General features: G+C 42.3%; 1 protein-coding gene across 1 annotated transcript in view; it reads right to left on the minus strand.

Annotated features, from left to right (window-relative positions):
- The window catches only part of LOC145403135 (uncharacterized), a 90,060-nt gene extending 66,852 nt beyond the window's left edge, over window positions 1-23,208 (minus strand). Inside the window, exons 1-3 of the mRNA XM_080274961.1 lie at window positions 22,759-23,208; window positions 20,333-20,396; window positions 20,189-20,266 (exon numbers count right to left, since the gene is read on the minus strand). Of these exons, the coding sequence (XP_080131087.1) occupies window positions 20,189-20,266; window positions 20,333-20,396; window positions 22,759-23,208 (592 nt within the window). The remainder of the gene's footprint in view (window positions 1-20,188; window positions 20,267-20,332; window positions 20,397-22,758) is intronic.
- Between the last annotated feature and the right edge of the window lie 268 nt (window positions 23,209-23,476).

Here is a 23,476-nt window from a genome sequence, read left to right on the forward strand (position 1 = left end):
CACTCGCACCGTAACTCTAGCTCCCTCGTACATACCCCTCACAGCACTCAACAATTTCCCCTCCACTCCATATATTCTTAATACCTTCCACATACCTTGCCTATCTATTCTGTCATAAGCTTTCTCCAAGTCCATGAAGGCAGCATACACTTTCCTTCCCTTCTCTAGATACTTCTAGACTAAACATCTTAGAACAAATATCTGATCTACACACCCTTTTCCCTTCCTAAATCCCCCTTGTTCTTCTCCAACTAGCTCCTCTGTCATATGCCTAACCCTATCAATGAGTACTCTACCATATATTTTACCAGTCACACTAAGAAGGCAAATACCCCTATGGTTACCACATACTTCTCTTTCCCCTTTTCCTTTGTACAGAGGAACAATTATACCTGATTTCCAGTCCTCTGGAACCCTTCCCTCTTCCCAAGCCAATCTACACAACTTCCATATCCACTCCACAACAATCTCACCCCCATACCTAAGCATTTCACCACACACTCCATCAGTTTCTGGGGCCTTTCCCAGCTTAATCTTTAAAAAAAAAAAAAAAAGAGGTTGACCTGCACAAATGTAGTCAGGAGATACCAACAGTAAATGGAAAAATTCACTGAAAAAGTTGATATATTGAGGTGATGCAGCCAGCAGATTAAAAGACAGTGTAAGCAGCAGGTGACAAAGAACACACAGTCTGACTTCCGTGCGCATCCTGTGAACAGCATGTTAATAAGGCGCAATACTGTATTTTTTTTTTCAAATGCTTATTACTGACTGAAAATACGTACAGTAAAATCTCAAATTTAGATGGGATATGTACCAAAAAAAACCACATCGAAACTGAAAACAACGAAATTGAAAACATCGAAATTTAAACTGAACTTCTTATGGGAAAAATTAGTTTGGGTCCGGGGCCTCCAAACCTAACTGCCTACAATCATGATTTTTTTGCCCACACCCCCTGTAAACTTTATGAACTATAATTGTGGTTAAGTAACTGTAGTTCTGCATTGTATTGCCATACTATCAGCAAGTGTATACTGTACTTGGTGTATTTCTACCCTTTCCTGTATTGCCATTTCTCCTTTGCCTTCGAAGTTTTAGAGGTGCCAGGCTGCTCTCGTACATTACCACTGCTACCCAAAGAACCACTCTTGCTTGTCATTTTGAAACAGGTAAGTTGCAACGAAAATACAAAGAAAATACATACAACTAAATTGCAGTGAAATGCATGTCCACATATGGTTATGCTCATACTTTTTCTTAAAATTTTCCTTCACTTTTAGCATATTGGTTCGCATCAAAAATATTATCTTTGCTGGTTTCGGTTGGAGTCTGGCCCTGACAGCACACGTTACATATGATATTAGGTTAGGTTCATATTTTTTCTTATAATTTTCCTTCACTTCTAGCATTTTGGTTTGCATCAAAAAAATTATCTTTGCTTGTTTTGGTTGAAGTCTGGCCCTGAGAGCATCAAAATTCGCGAATTTGCATAAAAAAGTAAGGTACGGTAGGCAGACCACTCTAAATGCATCGACATTTGATTCATCGAATTCTAAACTGTCGAAATTTGAGATTTTACTGTATTTACAATAATAATTCTCTACAAAGTATCAAGGTACAAAGTAAAAGCATAGAGAAAACTGAGATACATAGTGTGAATATATACAGTACTTGACAAAAGTATTGGGCGCTCTAAGCGCCCCCCCCCCAAAAAAAAAAAACCTTTCACATATGGAAAAACCTGTAAATAAAGCATTATAATTACCTTTAATACTTGGTAAGTTTCCCTTGCACCTCTTCACGGACCCGATACGTCATGGAAGTGAAAGGGCCAGGTTCCTCAGGTGTTGGGGTGATATATTTGTCCAGGACTCACGAATGGCTGCTTCCAGCTTAGGCAGAGAGCTAACGTCCTTCCCTTGGAAATCCTTTTTTATGAGGTATCAGAGGTTCTCTATTGGGTTGAGGTCTGGGCTATTGTCTGGCCAGTCTTCATGAAGGATACCTCGCGGTCACGAAGACAGATGGTGACAGATTTGGCGGTATGAGCAGGTGCACCATCCTGCTGAAACACTCATGTGCCTGTGAGCTCGAAAGACCCAGGTAGATGATCACAAAGCAGCTCCAGGTAAATGTCCTGATTCACTTTGCGGTTCCTGGGAAGCACAACAAGCTTCCCCAACCCCTTACCAGAAAAACAACCCCATACCATAAGCGAATCAGGGTGTTTAACTGTGCTTTTCACGTAACAGGGGTCAAGCGGGTCACTACCTCTGCGCCGGTACACTCACGCTCCTCGATTACAAGTAACAGTAAATGTTGCCTCATCAGACCACAACACTGACAACTATTGCTCTTCATCCCAGGTATGGTACTTGTTAGCAAAGGCAAGCCTACGAAGTCTCTGGTTACGTGTAAGAAGAGGCTTTCTCATAGGCCTGTGGCTGGTGTAACCAAGTTCATGGACTCTTCGAGAAAACAGTGCGCACTAAGACCTCGCCAAACACTTCCTTAATTCTCCTTGCAGTCACATGAGGATTAGACTTCAATGCATGTTGAAGTGCATTAAAGGACCTCGAAGAAGTTTTCCTGGGCCTACCAGACCTCGGGCTGCCGTGACGTCATGTTAGCGCCCAAAATTTCTTTCTAAATTTCTTTACCCAAAAAAGCACCATTCTTTTTTTACCAAAAGTTTGCTGTGCCCAGACATGGGCGCCCAATACTGTTGTCGAGAACTATATAAAACAATTACATATCCATGGAACAAGCTATCTATCTATCTATTTCCAGATGCCTCAATCCCGTTTGGGGTGGCCACAAACAAATCGCCTCCACGTCGCCCTGTCTCCCGCCATTTCACTGCCCCGCTCCCAACTCACCCCCCCCCCTCTCTCATATACCTCTCCACTCCACCCCATCCCTCCATCTCCCCCTCAGCCTCCCCCTCCCTCTTTCCCCTTCCACCTCACTCACATACACTCTCTTCGTCAGTCTTAGGTATCTATTACCAGACGCCTCAATCCTGTAAGTGGTGGCCACAAATAAATCACTTCCACATCACTCTGTAATCTTTAATTTGGATGCTCTCCCTCCAGCTAACACCCCCCTACCTCATGTATCTCTCTACTCCATCCCTCCACCTTATCCTTGGTCTCCCCCTCTTCTTCTCCCCTCCACCTCACTCACATACACTCTTCTAGTCAGTCTCTCCTTCTCCCTCTTCTCCACATAGCCAAACCATCTCAAAGTAGTTCTTTTCATGCTTTCAGTCATAACCACATCAATCCTACAATGCTCCTTTACTTCTTCATTTGCCTGTCTGTCTCTCCATGTGAATTCACATATTCCTCTCAGATCACTCATTCCCACTGCTCTCACTTTTGACTTGTATGGTATCCTTTCAACATGGTTCATGCTTCACTTTAAGTTAGAATGAGGATCACAGTACTGTCAAGCAGCCTTTTTTTTTTTTTTTTTTTTTTTTTTTTTTTTTCAACAATTAGCAATATCATCAGCTTTTCCCCCCAATTAGTTTTATATAATGAGAATTTACTGTACTAGTAGTAACAGCTGCAACCCAAAGTTCATCTGAATGTGAACCCAGTTCATTGCAGGCTAGGCTGAAGTTGCCCCTCTCCTGCAGTCCATCCTCCCCTGTTCAGATAACAAGGAGTCGAGAGACATCTGCATAATCAGGCATCAGAATCATCCTGCTATACCACTGCCACAACACAAAGGCACCTCTGACTTGCACCGAGGGTATTACTGTACAGCACTACCAAAATATGGTGACTGTCTTTATATTCATTTGTTCAAATAAATTTACCTTTTAATCTATAAACTTTTAGCACGTTTGAGCAGGAACCATTAAGAAAAATCTACACTAAATCAGCATGGGGTGCACAAATTTTCACAACAGTGCTCAGCTGTGAATAGATTAATGAACGTTTGATATTATGACTTCCGTATTCCTTTGCATATGGCAATAATGTACAGCATCACCACTGCATTCCACATACTGATCAGAAAATCATATAACTGGTACCATAAGAATCAATGTTTTAAAGATAAATTTATCACAAAAATCTCAAGGCTGACTCTAATATAAGCATGTGTATAATGTTTCCCCTTCACACTGTGCATACATGATATGCACAGAGACAGCTAATATCCAATTAAATTATGCAAGTCAATATCAGCCATCTGGTGTAATAATACTATGATTTCTCAAATTACAATTTTCATGAACACATACAGTAGCATTACTGCTATCATACCAATTTTCTCATAATCCTACCTTTCAAAAATAGGATGACAGCATTTCTTAAACAAATCAAGTGATGGTTATGAAGCTTTAAAGTATAAAAATGTGTGGTATACATGATGAGAGTTTACTATAACATGTGTTTGGAGTGGTGTATCAAAGTGGTACTGGAAAGATTTATATCAAAACTGGGGTAAACTTTTGCTAGTGAGAACATTCGACTGTAGTTTCATACTGATTCGTTTACAAAGGCTCCAACATGGTCGCATGCATCGGCCATGTTCACCTAATGGTGACTCTCCACGGTGTTTGATCTCTGGCAACCTCCCTATTCAGTACCTTATCCCTGAGGTCACACTCTATGACCCTGTCCCAGGTCTTTTTTAGTCTGTCTCTCATAACCCTACCCCCACACACCTCTTACCCTCCACACCCAACTGTTGTCCTCCATCCTCTCAACATGCCCAAAGCATCTGAATCTACCCCTCCCAATCACAACACCAATACATTTACAAAATCCTATCCTTCTTTTCAGACCTTCTATCGTAATCCTAGCCCTCCCAGGCCTTGCACTGAAGAACACACTACACATCCATCAAATCATTGTCATTTCTGTAAGTCTGAGCCTACAAATATCCTCTTCCTTTATTGCCCAAGTCTCACTACCATACAGCATTACACTCCTAACACATGCCACATATGAAGATCCCTTAGCACAAGGAGACAGCCCTCTCAATGTTAGGAAAGACAACAGCTCCCTGAACCCCTCCAACTACTCCTTACCCTAGCCACAGAACTAACTCCTGCCCCACCTCCAGCACACAGTGTGTCCCCCCCCCCCCTTTTTTTTTTTTTTTTTCAAATAACAACAGAGGATGGAAAAACAAATGAATAAAAAAAATATTTCATACACCAAATTACTGACATCCTCATAATAAAATTCCTCAACATACTCATGAGACTCCCCCAGATGATCAATCCTTTCATACGGTACCTGTCAAACTCTACATGCTCTCCCTGACACACCACACACACAAAATCAGCATTATTTCACAGCCTACTCTAATAATCGCTACATCTCTTAAGGACCCACTTATCACAAACACTGCATAAGATGGAGTTACTTCCCACACCCTTGTGCAAACTACATATAACAAGACTCCCTCAGCTTTGTCAGTACCACCATCAACTCTAGATATCAACACTTTGGTATTATCTGCATTTACTCTCAAACTCTTGTGCCCCATTCTGTTTCTCCATTTCCTTCATCTTTCCTCTGCTTCCCTTTCACTCTCTGCAATCAATACCATGTCATCAGCACAGGCCTACAACATCTCCCATGGAAGTCCATTTCTCATCAGCACACATCTCCCATGGCAGCCTATTTCTGATGTCACATGAGTGAACTTCAAGCACCAAGACAAGCAATAAGGGCCTCAAGACTGACCCCAGATGCACACCAACATTTACGGAAAACTCACAGATTAAATCTTCATTCACTCTCACCTGGGTGCAAGCACCTACATACACAGCCATAACCACTATAACCTGCCACTTCTCAATCCCGAGCTTTCTCATTGCCCATTTCACAACCTCCCTACAGACTCCGTCAAGGGCCCCCTCCAAATAAACAAGCACAAACTACAGCTCCCTTCTATTTCCTATATTAAGTACTCCCTCAATTATCCGTCATAACAGAGGCAAAGGCATGACTGGATACTGGCAATGTCCAGATACTGAGCAGTATCCTCTACTATGCCCATACCCTACCTATACCCATACCCAACCTATATGAATAATATCCCTCCTAATTTTGCCAGTGTTCTGTGGTCTTTTGACTGTTTTTAGACATCAAAACACACACTGCAATATGCAATATAATCTATCTATCTATCTATTGCCAGACGCCTCAATCCCGTTTGGGGTGGCCACAAACAAATCGCCTCCAAGTCGCCCTGTCCCCCGCCATTTCACTGCCCTGCTCCCAACTCACACAACGCTCTCTCATATAACTCTCCACCCCCATCCCTCCATCTCATCCTCGGCCTCCCCCTCCCTCTTCCACCCTCCACCTCACTCACATACACTCTCTTCGTCAGTCTTTCACCCTCCATCCTCTCCACATGGCCAAACCACCTCAGTGTGTTCCTCATAACGCTCCCTATCACATCCACATCAACACCACAACGTTCCTTTATATCCTCATTCGTCAGCCTATCTCTCCATGTGACTCCACAGGCTCCTCTTAAATAACTCATTTCCACTGCTCTCACTCTTGACTTGTGTCCTTCCAACAACGTCCAAGCTTCACTTCCGTACGTTAGAGTTGGTATCACAATACTGTCATGTAGTAACTTTTTCACTTCCATGCTCACTTCCCTGTTTCTTATCACTGCTTTCAAAGAACCAGCAACCTTTCTTCCCTGCTGTACCCTTTCAAGCACTTCACCCTCCAAACCTCCATCCTTACTCATCACACTACCCAAGTACTTAAACGTACCCACATTTTCCAATTCCTCACCATCCAACCTCGCTGTACATTCGCTGACTTCACCTCTCTCAAAGACCATCACTTTACTCTTCCCTACATTCACCTTCAGATTCTGTTTCTTACACACTCTCCCAAACTCATCCACCAAGCCTTGCAGCTCCACTTTGTCTTCACTCAACACAGTATCATCTGCAAACAACAGCACAGGGAGTATCCAAACACTATCCTCTCTCACCAGGGCCACTCCAACATCCACTACCCTACCTTGTACCTCTTTTATTACCCCATCCATGTACAGATTGAACAACCATGGAGACATGACACATCCCTGTTTCAACCCAACTTTCAAAGAGAAAAATTCACTTAGTTCACCATCCACACGCACTGCAGCCTTCGCACCATCGTACATACTCTTCACAGCATTCAACAACTTCCCATCTACTCCATATATTCTTAACATTTTCCACAATCCTTGTCTATCCACCCTGTCATATGCTTTCTCCAAATCCATGAAAGCCGCATACAACTTCTTTCCCTTCTCTAGAAACTTTTCCACTAAAGATCTAAGAATGAATATCTGATCTACACAACCTCTTCCCTTCCTAAAGCCTCCCTGTTCTTCTCCAACTAATTTCTCTGTTCTTTCTCTAACTTTGTCAATAAGTATCCTACCATACACTTTTCCTATTATACTAAGAAGACAAATGCCCCTATGATTACCACACACTTCTTTTTCCCCTTTTCCTTTGTACAAGGGAATAATTATACCTGACTTCCAATCCTCCGGGACTCTACCTTCCTCCCAGGCTAATCTGCACATCTTCCACATCTATATAATCCAAAACACTAAAAAAAAAAATGTAAAAAAAAAAAAATAAATAAAAGAATATGCAAAACCCTACCAATATGTACAGTACCCCTCCTAATTTTGGCAGTGTTCTGAGGTCTTTCAGCTGTTTTTCGACATCAAAGTACACATTGCAGTATGCAATAGAATCCTTAAAAAGAAAAAAAAAAACTACCAATATGCACAGTACCCCTCCCAATTTTGGCAGTGTTCTGCGGTCTTTCGGGTCTTCTTAGACATCAAAACACAAATTGGATTATGCAACATAATCCTAAACACTAAGAAAACAATGCATAAAAAAAAAAAAAAAAAATACCAATATGTACAGTACTCCTAATTTTGGCAGTGTTCTGAGGTCTTTTAGCTGATTTTTAGACATCAAAGGACACACTGCTATATGCAATATAATCCTAAACACTAAGAAAGCAATGCATAAACAACAACAATGACAACAAAACTACCAATATGCACAGGACCCTTCCCAATTTTGGCATTGTTCTGCGGTCTTTATGCGGCATTTATACGTCAAAACAAACATGGGACTATCCAGTATAATGCTAGACACTCAGAAAACAATGCATAAGCAACAAAAATCCACAAACACCTTACCTATAATGTACAGTATTCCTCCTAATTCTGGTAGTGTTCTCCAGTCTTTCAGCTGTATTTACAAATCAAATCACACATGGGAATATCAGCTAAAATAATATATACTGTACTAAGAATGCAAAAAAAAAAAAAAAAAAAAAAAAAAAAAAAAAAAAAATAGTTGCAGCATTTTTAACCCTCTCAGGAATTTACAAGGTTTCTGAGACACTAAGAGTAATGGCTGACCCCTGGCAAGAAAACAATTTCTTTCAATTTCAATATGTCCCCTGGAAATTGGCTATATTTGTATAAATTGTATACCAACATCTTCGCTGGTGTTTGTACTATAAGATTAGCAAATAAAAACACACAAAACTGATGAATACAAGTACAAAACCGCAGTTAGACTAAAACTGTTGGAGAGCTAAAAATACCTCCAAATAATTTCCCAACATCCTAGAGCAAAATTCTGCCTGCACTGGGCAAGAGCTAAGCATATGTCTAGATGCAGAATTTCATGAGCTTTCTCGTGGTTGTTTCAAAATTTTGATAAAATCAAGAGTATTCAAATAAAATGCAAAAAACTAAAAAACTCATGTAGGGATGGTGGGTGAGCCGAGGGTGGGGAAGAACTGAGGGAGAAGGAGGAAGGTAAGCTGGCCAGCTGTAAGCATGAGGAAGCATGGATGAGGGACTGGGGAAGGGGGGGTGAGAAGCAAGGGATGCCACAGGAACTTCGCTGGTCGGTGAGGAGGCAGACAGGTGCTTTTGCTCTGCTGGTGGGTTAGGCTCTGTGTTACTCCTCTGAGGGCAGTATGTTCCCGCTGATCTGGCCAGCCAATGAACTTTCACCATTTGGTAAGGATCCGTACAGCCATTTTAGCTCAGCCTGTGGGTTACGTTCTGTCTTCCTCGTGCACTGCCAGCATGTTACCAGTGATTAAGGCGGCCGGGTGATTTCCTCCATACTGTACATTAGGGATCCGTACAGCCATTCTCGCTTGGATTGTGGGCTAGGGTCTATTAACCGAACGTGGACGGAGAGGCTGGTGAGCCACAGAACGAATTTTTTTTTTTTACTTTGTTGGCGGTCTGGCCGCGAAAGCCGGAACTTTTAAGTTCGGTTACAGACAAATAAATCCCATTTATGGTTATAATATACCCAAGACCCAATGAACGGATACAAAGTATGACCAGATACGGTCGGTCCAGAAAACTGAGGGATTACTGTATTTTTCTTGAAGCCATTGGACAATGAATACGGCATCAGTGGTCCCTCTGCCTGACACAAATCCAAACTGCATCTAATCAATATTCACTCTCCTTTATCATACCGGGTAATAATTTTACTCAGAACATTAAATGCTCTCCATAATTTTACTTCCATAAACTTGACTGCTGGCTCTCCCACTATCCACACATTGGTGCTGTGCTCTCTTTAGCTTACTCAACACAAAGTGACATGCAAAACTGCTTCCTGTAACCCAAGAAACCATTTATATTTATTGTGGGTGTTAACCATAAAACCAAATGGAAGCCGTAGCGAGTGATGAAAAGGGAGGGTGGTGGACAAAATGAACAGAGGGAAATGACTGATTATGTGTGTGTGCATGACAATGACAACTGGGGGAGTGGACTTTCTATCCACCACATCGTGGTGGTGAATGTCAAGGTAAAATGAAATGGAAGAGTAGGGGAAGGGAAGGAGAGGAGGAAATAGTCCATACAAGGAGGGTAAAAAGGTAGCAAGAGAATGGAAAAAAGGAAGAATATAAGAGAGAAGTGGAGGAGCAATTGGGTAAACATGATTTGGAGCAGATGGGTGATGTGGAAGGTGTGTGCAAGACATGCACAGAAGAAATCTGTGCAACAAGCGAGGTGGTGTGTGGGGTGAAGAGAAGACGAAAGGGGGTGCAAGGAACAGCATTGGTGGAATGAAGAGGTGAGACAGGCTGTGGAGTAAAAGAAGAAAGCATATGGTGAGTGGATGGGAAACAGGGGAGTGGAGAAAGGTGGGAGACGGAAGAGAGAGTTATATGTAGAGAGGAAGAGAGATGTGAAACGTTTAGTAAGGGAAAGTAAGAGGAGAGTGGATGAGGAATATGGAAGGAATCTGAGTGTAAAGTGAAGGGAATGTAAGAAATGTTCTAAAAAGATGTAAAGAGAGTTAGACAGGGTTATGAAGACGTTGGGGAGTGAAATGTAAAAATGGTAGCTTGCTAGTGGAGAAGGGAGAAAAAGTGAGTTGATGTAGATAACACTTTAAGGAACTGTTGAACACAGAGAATGAAAGCAAAGTGAGTGTAAATGACTGGGGAATGGCTGAGAGAAGGAATGAGGTGAGAACAGAGGAAGAAATCTGTCGGATGGAAGTAGTGAAAGCAATGAAGAAAGTAAAAATGGGGAATACCCAAGGAATTAATGCAGTGTGTGGCAAAATGCTGAAGCATGGGGGAAAGAGAGTAGCAGAATGGATATGGAAGACATGCAGAGTGGCCTGGGAGGATGGTAGAGTCCTGGAGGATTGAAAGTCAGGCATAATTATTCCCCTGTACAAAGGGAAATTTTTCTATTTGAATGTTGGACTGAAACAAGAATGTCATGCCCCATGGTTGTTCAATCTGTACATGGATGGGGTAATAAGAGAGATACAAGGTAGGGCAGTGGATGTTGGAGTGACCCTAATGAGAGAGTGCAGTGTTTGGAAACTCCCTGTACTGTTGTTTGCAGTTGATACTGTATTGCTAAGAGGTGATGATGAACTGCAAGGCTTGGTGAATGAGTTTGGGAGAGTGTGTAAGAAATGGAATCTAAAGGTCAATGTAGGGAATAGTAAAGTTATAGTCTTCGAGAGTACAATGTACAAAGGAGTACAATGGAAACCAAACAGCAACAGACCTTATGGTCCTTTCGAGGCTGTTTGTTACAGAGCAGACTATGACTACGAGATCTAACTCTACATGCTGAAGGATAAGGATAGGAAAGCAAGAAGGCTCCCCCTGCCTCCAAACCCTCCAGTTAAAACTGGCATGCAGCATGGAAAAACTGACATGGAAATATCATAGGAACGACTGAAAAGGAAAAGCTAAATTCTATAATACATTATCTATAAGCTACCAGTATGTATAACTTGAAAGAGAAAGTAGTAAAATGAATAATCGAATAAATAAATAACTAATGCATGTCACTATGTATGGGTACGTTGAGTTGACGGGGCGTCTGCGGACAGAGAGAGGAAATTGCATAGCACACAGTGTGGATATTCAAGGGTGGTGCGGCAGCCTTGCCTGGCGCTATTCAGGTAGCCAGCAGTCAATCAGGCCCTAGCTCCGTTCATTCCACTGAGACAAGGAACTTTCCCATGCGGGACAAGCACACAAGTCACCTCCTGAAGCAGTGACCCCTGGTACATAAAAAAAATCCCAATGGTGGCCACTTAACTAACAGGGACCCTCAGTGATCCACAGCCCATCACAGGTCGAAAGTATGAGCAGCGACCATTAACTCAGGGCTATCTGAGCATATCCTAGTCTGTGCATGTATTATATTTGCACTTAATAAATTGATCCAGGCTCTAAAAAAAACAAAATAAAATAAAATACAAAATTATACATACACAAGTGTTTTATTCAGGATTAAACAAATTAACCCCTACACCGTGGGCATGTTTACCGATGTTTTGCGTGTGCCCCGGGGTTATTCGGGCTCCGACAGACTCTCAAAAAATTTTTGCCAAAAATCAGTTATTAGTCCTAGAATATTAAAATTATATATGCTTATGCCACATACCTTCAGCTTTCTCCTGGAATGTTTGTTGAGCCTTCGTCAGTTACCGTAGGACTCGTGGAGACCTCTGAAGTTGGGTAACGAAGTCTCCACTTTACACTTCCCGACAACCCGTAATATGATTACCACAGCCAGATATTAACACTATAAACACTACTCTATGATTTTCAAGTAGTTTGGGATCCATACTCCAAAAAAAAAAAAACACTGTGAAAGCAATGAAAATTATGAGCGCGTCTGACCGTCGCACCTGCACTAGTTCGCTCTTGGTACTCTGTCATTTATTACAGTAATCACTCCAATATCCGGATCAATAGAGCCATCGGTAGGTTCGGATATTGGTTTTGTCCGGATATTGGGCCCCAGCTTATGGACTTGTACTTACGGACCCTAACACAGAGAAACACCTATACAACTCCCTCCGGACATGCATAGCACCTATTTAACACCCAAATCACACCAATAAGGCACATAAATGACTGAAATAAATGCAATAGAAACATAAAATGTGGGTTTAGAAGTATGTTCATACATTAATAAACATTCTGGTACTTATGGACTCTAACCGAACCTAACCTAACCGAACTCTGAAAAACACATTCCTACTGCACATGCATGAGGTAAGTTTAGTATGGAAAGAAGTACAGTATGACACTTTCTGGTAAGTATAGTATGGGAAAAAATACAATATGAAACATTCTGGTAAATATAGTATGGGAAATAGTACAACATGAAACATTTTGGCTACTTACAGCAAGTCCCTGGCCACCTCGATGAATAACCGCCTCCTCTCGGACTCTGACAGTAAGAACGATTTCCTGAAGCACTTGCACTACACTCTTCCTGAAGTCTTGCACTGAACTTAGTCAATAACACACAGAAGTCCGTTCTTTTCACAGTGTTCACTTTAGTCCAAATAATGTTCCATTAAATTTAAGTGTTGCACATTAACTTTTCCCAAGTTTTTTTAAGTTTCCAAAGCCAAAACAAAGAAGGTTAGTTACGTTAAATTTCTTTTCTACTTAGTCTTTTCTCCCAACTTGAAAACCTTAACACAACACACCGTTTTTTTCACTGCACAACACTCAAAATTCCCGTGTGGTCTAGTGGAGAAGTTCTTGCTGTTTATTCACTGTCAGAGCCCGAGAGTATCACTGGCAGGCGTCCAAGGGGTGCATCGGTGGGTAGTGGTGATGGCGTACTGACTACAGAAGACTCTGAAGACAGCCGCAAACTCACGTCGAGCGGTGACTCCACTGTAGCTGATGTGCTGGGCTGTGGCTCGGAGCATGAGGGCCTGTCTTGGGGAGGCAACGGAGTGGAACCAGGGCTTGGCACAGCGGGGGTCACGGGCCTGAAAAAACTGTCAATCGTTGACTGACGCAAGGACCGACGATTCTGGCGATTGATGATGCGCTGCCGGAAAGCACGCACTTCCTCCACGAGTCCCAAGGGCCCCATCTCCCTGTCGCAGTCCGGGTGTTCCAGGTAGTCTAGGACGAACTCTAGATGTTCCCGGAGTGCGCTCAGCTTGGGGATGGCTGGAGTACTGTCCTGCTGGGCGGAGTCTGCATCATCATCGCCTTCGTCGTCGGAATCTTCAAGTTCGGGACTGACACCAGCAACCGAAGACGCGATCTCGATATCAGACAACGTCTGATACCCAGGATCGCCCTCGTCGTCGTCCAACCACTCACGAACATCGTCCACATCAACATCGTCGCCGTGCGTACGTAGCCGTGCATGGAAGTCATCCACGTCAAACCCTAGGAAATCGTACTCCACATCTGTTCCGAGAAGCAGACGAGACCAACCATTTTCAAGAGTTTTCACAGGGACTTCCTTCCATGCACTAGCCCAGTTGTACAGCGCAGACTTGATGTTGTAGCGGCAAAGGTTTTCCAAAGTCCGCTTGCCTCGAGTGTCACGTCCTTCCCTGCGCTCGTCCTCGTCCTCGAGAACCACCATCACCTCGTCCAGGAACTTCCGACGGTACAGGCGCTTTGTTGCCACGATCACTCCTTGGTCCATTGGTTGAATGAGAGCAGTCGTATTAGGTGGCAGAAACATGCACCTAATACGGCCATTCTCAGCAACCAAGTCCTTGTCGCACGGGTGGGCAGGTGCATTGTCGAGGAGAAGGAGAGCCTTTACCTGGTCGCGAGGAATTCCCAGTGTCTTCGTCTGGTAATGTATGACCTCCTTGACGAAGTGATGGTGAAACCAGTCTTTGGAAATCACAGCTGTGAACCATGCTTTCAAAGAATGGTACCAGACGACAGGAAGGACATCCATCACCCCACGAAGGCACCGAGGCTGCTTTGCACGGCCAACAATAACGGGCTTAAGCCGGTGCATGCCGTTAGCATTGGCACATCACAAAGCAGATATCCGTTCCTTAGAAAGCTTGCGGCCAGGTACACGCTTCTCCGTCTCATCGGCGAGAGGGTTCGTTGGCACCGAGCGATAGAATAGGCCAGTTTCGTCAGCGTTATAGACTTGACCGAGAGTGAGGCCCTCCCTGTCGATCAAGCCTTTCACCTTGTGCCGAAACTCGTCCACTCCATCCTCGTTAGCGTCCAATGCTTCGCCATGTGCTTTACGGTTAGTAAGGCCATGTCGCAACTTGAACGTGAAGAGCCAACCCTCGGATGCCTTGAAGTCTAGGGCGTCGTGAAGCCTTGCAAACTTCTCAGCAGCAGCCTTCAGCTCCGTTCCACGTACCATCACACCAGCTGCACGTTGCTGTCGATACCAAATCAACGTGGAGCGGTCGATCTCTGCATACTTGGGGGTAAACATAACCTTCCTCTCCACGTTGCGTTTGCTTCTCGACGAGAAGTCAGCCGTGTACTGCATGAGCTTGTCTCGGGAACGCTTGATATCGAACAAAGTCGACCGGGCCAGGTTGAACTCGCGGAGAATGCGAGAGGAAGACCAACCCGCATCAACCTTCTCCAATATCTCCCGTTTCTTCTCCAGAGTCAACACCACTCTCTTCCTTTTCTCAGGAGGCGGGGCCATCATCACACACACTAAGAGTAGGGCAGAGAGCAGCAGGAGGCCTTGCAGCAAGTACGGCACCACCACAAAAGCGATCACGTGGGCAGCCATGGCGAACAGCGCAGATCTTGTCGCGGTGAGAGACAGGCGGGAAGTGGGGAGGATGCAGCGGCGCTCTGTCGGACATCGGAGGAATGACGAACCAAAACAATGCTCTCACGCGGTGCGCGCGGCAAGTTCAAATTACGGACGGCAAAAAATCGATTTTTTTTCCATTTTTTTTGGATTTTCGGACCATTTTGGGAATGTTTGATCCCAGGACGATAAGGTTCGGTTAGTGGGGATGTTCGGTTATTGGGCGTCCAGATATTAGAGTGATTACTGTATTCATAAAACCCCTCACACTTTATATTTCTATTACTATATAACACTTTTATATATCTACAGTCTTTATCCATATGTTTCCTTCAGTAGTATTAGTTTATTGTCACTGTAGGGATTCAATTTCTTTCAGTAAAATACGTAGCATTCACTTTCTCGTCGTGTATACTAGCATTGAGAGTGAATGTCACTTTCATCTTCACTCTCATAACTCATAGTATTCAGACATGCTAGAGTGAAACTTTCACTTTCATTACTCCTAGGGTATATACTCGTATTCTTATAATACTACTCATTTACATTTCTATTTACGTTCTCTATTTTATTTACGTTATTTACATTTCTATTTTATTTACACTGTGTTATGCACTGTCACTTGAAGTAACTTATAAAACTATTTTCCATTGTTCACGTATATTTACATTCATTACTTTCACTTGCTGTTTACACATTATTTACACATTATTTACAATTCCACTTGCATTGTTTTACTCAATAGAAAGATCGTAGTCACTCTTTTATCAATTGTCACCCCTTTACCTCTTTCCACACGAGGTTTAGTAGGGGGTAAAGGTCATAGGGCCCTTTGCATGGGGGTGAAAAAGTCCCTGAAGTCAGCAAGAGGAAACAGACGTACCTCCACTTCGGAAGATGAGAGTAAACTGATAAGCAAGGGCCGGGTGGAGGCCTACTTAGGGGATATTCAGTACAGTACTACCAACGTTAGCTCTTGAAACAGCTTTGTATAGCACTGAAATGATTGGCAGGAAATCTAGACAATACATTATAAATTAGGTAGTTCCAGGTGAATGTAAATATCACTTAGGCTTCTCCCTTCCCTCCTTATATGTATATTTATTACGAAAAAGATTATACGGCGTATTTCAAGGGGAAAAAAACAGCGAAAATTAGCGAACGAGTGCACGTGAGGTGTTGTCAGGTGATAATTAGCCAATTCCAGGTGTATGGCACTCTCACTTACCTTATTTCTTTCTTGTATATATTATTTGGTATAAGAATAGGGCATAGGGCTTATTTCAATGGATGAAATCAGTGAAAAATTCTAGGGAAGATATACTTAGCATAGCACGGTTGGGCAGGCGAGAGGATAGGGTAATGGAGGAGGGGTAGGGAGGGGAGTCAAGAACGGGGAGAAATGGCTAAATTGTCAACAATGGATGGGAGTACAGATGAGATTAGGAGTGCTGACTAGTGTTGGACATTGGCAGTACTGATAGATGATACAAGCCCCCACTTGGAAGCCCGGGTGAATTCAAAATAACACAAAATCACAAAAGCGACGCCCCGCGGTATGATCCCTTGCTCCCAAGCGTCACGAAAGTGACGCCCCGTGGTTAAGGGGTTAAGCTGGGGGTTAGACGACAAATACTTATCCAGGCGACCTTTAAAGGTTTGTACTGTATTACAATTTCCTACACTGACGGGCAATTTATTCCATATATTTACAACTCTATTGAAGAAGAAATGCTTAGCTTCATGTGACTGGAATCGTTTGCCAATTATTTTATGCCCATTGCCTCTAGCATAATTTGAGTGATCAACTGTGAAGCATTTATCAACAGCCATGTTATCATGTCCTTTGAATATCTTGAATACTTGAATTAAATCTCCTCGTATCCTCTGTTTTGTTAGGGTAAAGAGATTCTGGGCTTCTAAACAGTCCTCATACAGTTTATTTATCAATCTAGGTATCATCTTTGTCATCCTTCGCTGCACTCTTTCAAGCTTTTCCATATCCTTTTTATAATACGGTAACCAAAACTGAACGCAATACTCCAAGTGCAGGCGTACTAAGGAATTATACAAAGTGAGGACGATATTCAAAGGAACACACTGAGGTGGTTTGGCCATGTGGAGAGGATGGAGGGCGAAAGACTGACGAAGAGAGTGTATGTGAGTGAGGTGGAGGGGGGAAGAGGGAGGAGGAGGCAGAGGATGAGATGGAGGGATGGGATGGAGAAATATATGAGAGAGGGGGGTGTGAGTTGGGAGCAGGGCAGTGAAATGGCGGGGGACAGGACGACATGGAGGCGATTTGTTTGTGGCCACCCCAAACGGGATTGAGGCGTCTGGCAATAGATAGATAGATAGATAGAGGATGATATTATCTGATTTATATTCAAATGCTCTGCCTATGAATCCAATCAATTTATTGGCTTTTTTCACAGCTTCTGTACATTGCTTGCTTGGTTTCAAATCGTTTGTTATTATAACTCCTAAGTCTTTTTCATGGTTTACCCTATCAAGCTGGACATTATTCATGCTATAACTTGCTCTTACATTTTTACTGCCAATGTTTAGCACTTTGCATTTATTAATATTGAAATCCATTTGCCAGACTTGGGCCCAGTTAAACAATTGATCAAGATCTCTCTGAATTGCCTGCCTTTGCAGTGCTGTATCTGCTCTGTTACCTATTTTAGTATCATCAGTAAATCCTTCATCAATATCATTTACATATATTAAAAAAAGAATAGGACCTAACAAAAAACCCTGCGGTGCTCCACTTGTAACGTTTGTCCAGTCTGACTCTTTTCCATTTATTACAACTCTTTGCTTTTGTCTGGTGAGCCAATCTTCTACCCACCCGAGAACACTGCCACTGAAACCGTGTGCCTTTAGCTTCTGAAGGAGTCGTCTGTGTGGAACTTTGTCAAAAGCCTTTTGAAAATCGAGATAGACCCCCATCAACAGATTTAGTTTCGTCATACATGTTCAGCATATCATTGAAAAAGTCCAGCACATTCTTGAGGCAAGAGTGATTATTACGAAAACCATGTTGCAAATCTTTTATGAGATTGTTTCTAAGTGTTTCACAAACTTGTCTCTGATAATAGTTTCAAGCAATTTGCAAACCACCAATGTTAAACTAACTAGGCGGTAGTTTTCTGGTCAGGCTCTGTTGCCCTTTTTTAATGCTGGGGTTACGTTAGCAAGCTTCCATTCGTGTGGCACCTTACTGCTCTTAAGTGATAAATTAAAAAGTTCAGATAAAGGCTTTGATATTTCATTCCGTAGTTCCTTCAATACACATGGCGATATTTTGTCCGTTCCTGATGCTTTATTCTCTCTTAATTTGTTCATTGCAAGCAGTACGTCACGATCGCTAACTGTGATGTCAGTGATTATGTTGCCCCCTTCTATAGGAATGGGGGAAACAGAAGGAATCGTATGTATATTTCTGTTGTAAATACTGATGCAAAAGTATTAAGAATTTTCACCGTCATAGTTTCATCATCAGTGTGCTCTCCGTTATCTGTGATTAAGGGACCGATTGATGGAGTTATTACCTTTTTGCTTCTTATGTAACTGAAAAATTCTTTGGGATTTGATTTACTGATACTTGCAATATGTACAGTATCTCAAGGTTTTTCTTGCTGCATTTAATTTATTGGTTTTCTGTCGAAGGGCATCATATTCATTTTTATCACTTTGACTCTTTGTGGTATTATAATTCTTATATGCAAGATTCTTTGCTTCTAGACAATGTTTAATGCTGGAGTTCCACCATTTGGGTTTAGAATTTTTGGCAGGTCTTCTGTTGTGCACTGGAATACATAACCTGACAGCACTGTTGAGTGTTTCTGTAAAAAAAAAATTCCATGCATCATTGATATCTAAAGTTTCGACAATGGGATGCCAGTCACCTGCACCTGCAATTGCCTTTAATTTCCTCTCTTAAAGTCAGGCACTTTCTTGCAACTGGTCTTGACACTGTCTTCACTGTATTTAATGTTAAATGTAACTATGCGATGATCATTTGTACTAAATTCTTCTCCTACAATAACATTACTCACTACATTTTCTGATGTGGCTAAGACAAGATCTAGAATGTCAGCTCCACATGTCGGACAATTTACAAATTGATACAAAGAACTTTCCTGCAAGTCTGTATATAGGTCAAACCCTGTGTGTGGGGATAGGGCTTCTCCTCATTTTGGAACTGGTAAATTAAAATCACCAAATATTACAGTGCTTTGCATAGAAGATATTTCGACAATTCGATTGTAGATTTCATTATCGATGTTGAGTGGCTGACCGGGTGGACGATAAATTAACCCAAGAGTGATTTTATGACAAGATTCATTTCTAAGTTGAATATAAACAGTGTCAATGTTTTCAATAAATGGCTTGGTAATTTCGAATGGATGAAATCCTGATATAATATATAACAACACTCCGCCCCCTGCTCAATTCATCCTTTCACTACAGAAAATGTGATAGACTGGTATACTAAACTCTGCTAGAAAATCTCTCTGCGCAGTATTTAGCCACGTTTCTGTTACACCAATTACATCATAATCTTCGGTAAAGACAAGGGCCTCTAAATCAGAAAATTTATTACATAGACTACGCACATTTACAAGGATTGCTTTAATGTGTTTTCTTTTCCGATGTGGGGAGCTTCCATTATTTACTGATTTATTAGATCGTATGACATCTACGTTTGCCTCCCGTGATGCTTGTCTTTCCTCCAGAAAAAACTTACGGGAGCACTAAGCAAACAACCGAGATGGGCGGAACCAACGGCATTCAAGTGTACTGTAGTCCATCATTCGCAAATAGTGTTCGCTGCTCGTAAAACTGGTTCCACGTGTCGATGAACTCAACTCCTTCCTGTAAGCAAAGTGACTTGACCCTGTTATTTATACTAAATGTTCTGCTCAAAAAGGCATTCCCAGCATTAATCCTTGGGAGTATGCCTGAAATTAAAATACGGTTAGTTTCTCTATGTAGCATCGAATTATCTTTCTGTACTTCTCCATCAGCTCCTCTGATTGGGTTCGCATGACATGATTGGTACCTGTATGAATCATAACAAGGCCGTCATTTTCTGCATTCTCAAAAACGTCATCGACAGCCTCTGTTATGTCATCTACTCCTGCATATGGAATAAAAAAACGCTTTCGTTTAGAGGGTGCCCGGCCACAAAATTCCACCAACTGACCACAGATGATGGAGTCCCTCACACCCCATGCCTCGTGGGGCTCTTCCTCTACTTCTGCGAGGATCTGAAATTTGTTATATGTGATTACTGGAATGATGCTACTTTTTCTCACAAACCTGGCACCATTCCACACTGGCTGGAATCCATTCTGTATGGTGGGGGGAGAAGTAACTACAGCGGGAGGAGGATGGTCTGCCTGGACAGTGGTTGGCCGAGTGGTGGGGCTATCCGCCACAGTATGTCCAACGTTGCTGGCAATGAACTCCTCCAGCACATCAACTTGATGGGTCAGGCTGTTAATTTTATTTGTGGCTACGGTCAGCTTGTCTTCCAAGCTCTGACGTAGTTTGCACATCCTGCAAACAAAGGAATGGTCCATATAAAAGGATCCAGTGAAACTACCGGAGCAGGCTACGCAAATAATGTTCCGTGGCATTCTGAAATTCAAAGTTACTGCGAAGACTTTTAAGAGAAACAGAATCAGATATTGCTGATTAGCACCTGGAAGAGATACTGGAACAATAATCAGTTCCTTTACAAAATCTGCTAGCAAAACAAATACAATTTATGTAATTGCTACAGGTGAAGGCCTCGCTGGTGGGGGGTCTTGCTGTTTAAAACTGTACAGGAATGACTACCTTACTGGTTAGTAATGTACCTGCAGAGTATTTATCAGTAATCTATTCCAGAGAAAGGAAAGCTAACCATTACCTGGAATGGAGAAATAAAATTATACTACAATCTGAAATATAACAATAAAGTCACGACACAGTTACCTGTAAAGAAATAGGAGAAATATTTCACCGTAAAAATTAGTGCAAATAGAAAGAAAAATTGTTGGGCAATAACAGCAAGACTTGTCTTGTGTCGAAAATGTAAACAAACGCTGTCGTGATCCCTTGTTTTACTAATTTATCATTTACAGTGATAAAATAATGGATCACTGGTAGAGTAAAGAATCCTATCTTAGTCCAATAATACTAAATTAGACCAAAAGATAAATATACAAGGCGCAAATTCTTACTGTTTTCCGAGGGTAACTCGTCCGGCCCTCTGGCAGGAAACGGCTGAAGTGATATGAAGCGACTGAATGTACAGTGAGGCTGGATGAGGAGGAAATGGAAAATGTTAGTGCATTTACGTGCTTGGGAAGTGTGATGAGTAAGGATGGAAGTTCAGAGGGTGAAGCGCTTGAAAGGATACAACAGGGAAGAAAGGGTTCTTTGAAAGCAAGGAACAAGAGCATGGAAGCAAAAATGTCGCTGCATGACAATATTGTGATACCAACCCTAACATCTGGAAGTGAAGTTTGGGCCTTGTTGGAAAGACACAAGTCAAGAGTGAGAGCAGTGGAAATGAGTTATCTGTGAGAAGCATGTGGAGTTTCGTGGAGAGACAGACTGACAAATGAGGAAGTGAAGGAGCATTGTGGTGTGGATGTGGATGGGATATGGTTTGGCCATGTGGAGAGGATGGAGAGCGAGAGACTAACGAGGAGAATGTATGCAAGTGAGGTGGAGGGGAGGGGAGAGGGAGGGAGAGGCCGAGGATGAGATGGTGGGATGGAGTGGAGAGGTATATGAGAGAGGGGAGTGTAAGCTGAGATCAAGACAGTGACATGGCATTGGACAGGGAGACACGGAGGTGATTTGTTTGTGGCCACCCCTTACAGGACTGAGGCATCTGGCAATAGATAAAGAGATAGAAGCCTGGTGGTTGGGGTAAGAGTGTTTAAATAAGATACGGCCCATAAGGGTTTACATCTTTGGGATGGCTGGGGTTCATTGCTCATGCCACCACTAATGGGGTCAATACTTACACAATGCTGTCCGCCACTACTATTGTCCTCCTATACCAAAGTTAATTATTACAACAACAAAATTAACAAGTATATTCCCATTATGTGATTTGCATTTGTTTTTGCTACCTCCTTTTTTTTTTCCCCCAACAGCAACAGCATCTCTGTATTGTACCAGATCATGAAATTTATAACTAATAAGAAGTTTGAAAATCTCCCTAAAGCTGAATAAAATCACCTGATTAGATGAATGAATGAATGAATGTAAATGATGGAATACAGGTACAATGAAAAATTATGTCAATGGACTGAAGGGGTTAACAGAATAAAAACTTACTTCAGAAGTTATTACCATCACCATCAATTCTAATTGCCCTATCAAAAGCATGGAGGCAAGAGACTAGGCTACTTAGTCCAGACATTTGAGGCGAATGACCAGTCTCTTGCTTGTGAGTGGTATTATGAGAGCAATAAACTCCAACTGCCCTTTGGACTGATCCCCTTATGGACCACATCAATTTGGAGAGCCTTAACCCACAAGACCACCAGGCATCTTGAAGCAACACTTACAAAAAATAACTGCTGTTTTCGTCGACTCTGATTCTTTACGAACAAGTCCTTCCCTTACAGAAAGATCCTCCAAGGCTTGGCCAAGGTACTGATACAGAACTTGCACTTGTCTCAAAAGGTCTGGCAGGTTTCTCTCAAATTCCATCTCAGTTATATGGTAATTAGAATGATGAAGAAACTTCCTAATATCCTTTATTTTGAACATGGCACTCAGAGCATCCTCACTCAAGTCATAACAGAGAACTCTGCTAGTAATGATATTGATGACAAAGTTCAAGTCCAAATGCAGCAGGACTTTACACCGTTCCTCATTAGCTTCAAGCATGTCTTTCACTGTTACTTTATCAAGAGAGTCTCTGTTCTTAGCAATGTTTGCTATCTGTAATGGCCTGCGATACAAGTTTTGTTCTTGGTAACCACTCTTCTTCTTGCCATCATCTTTGGGGACTGCATTCACCTGGGAAAGCAGGTTGTATAGTGTCATGCTTTCCTTAATCCTGCTGCCCATGTTGTTATGCACATGCAGGGCACTTCTGAATCCTCGTAGCAAGACCTTGTGCAATGCTTTCCCAACAGTATTTCTCAGTAGGTGAAGAAGAGCCAGCGATCTGTCCAGTCCTTTTTCATCCTGCACACAAACAGACACAGAAATAAACATCTGGCCACTCAAATATCAAAACCTAAACTCAGGAATTAATCCCGAAAGTCCTATGACTGACAATCGTCAGTTTGCAAGTTTGCCTATGACTGACAATCGTAGATGGTCTATCAAAAAC

This window comes from Coenobita brevimanus, chromosome 60 (assembly GCF_032717465.1).
Source record: "Coenobita brevimanus isolate Jiangsu-jjx chromosome 60, ASM3271746v2, whole genome shotgun sequence".
NCBI lineage: Eukaryota > Metazoa > Arthropoda > Malacostraca > Decapoda > Coenobitidae > Coenobita > Coenobita brevimanus.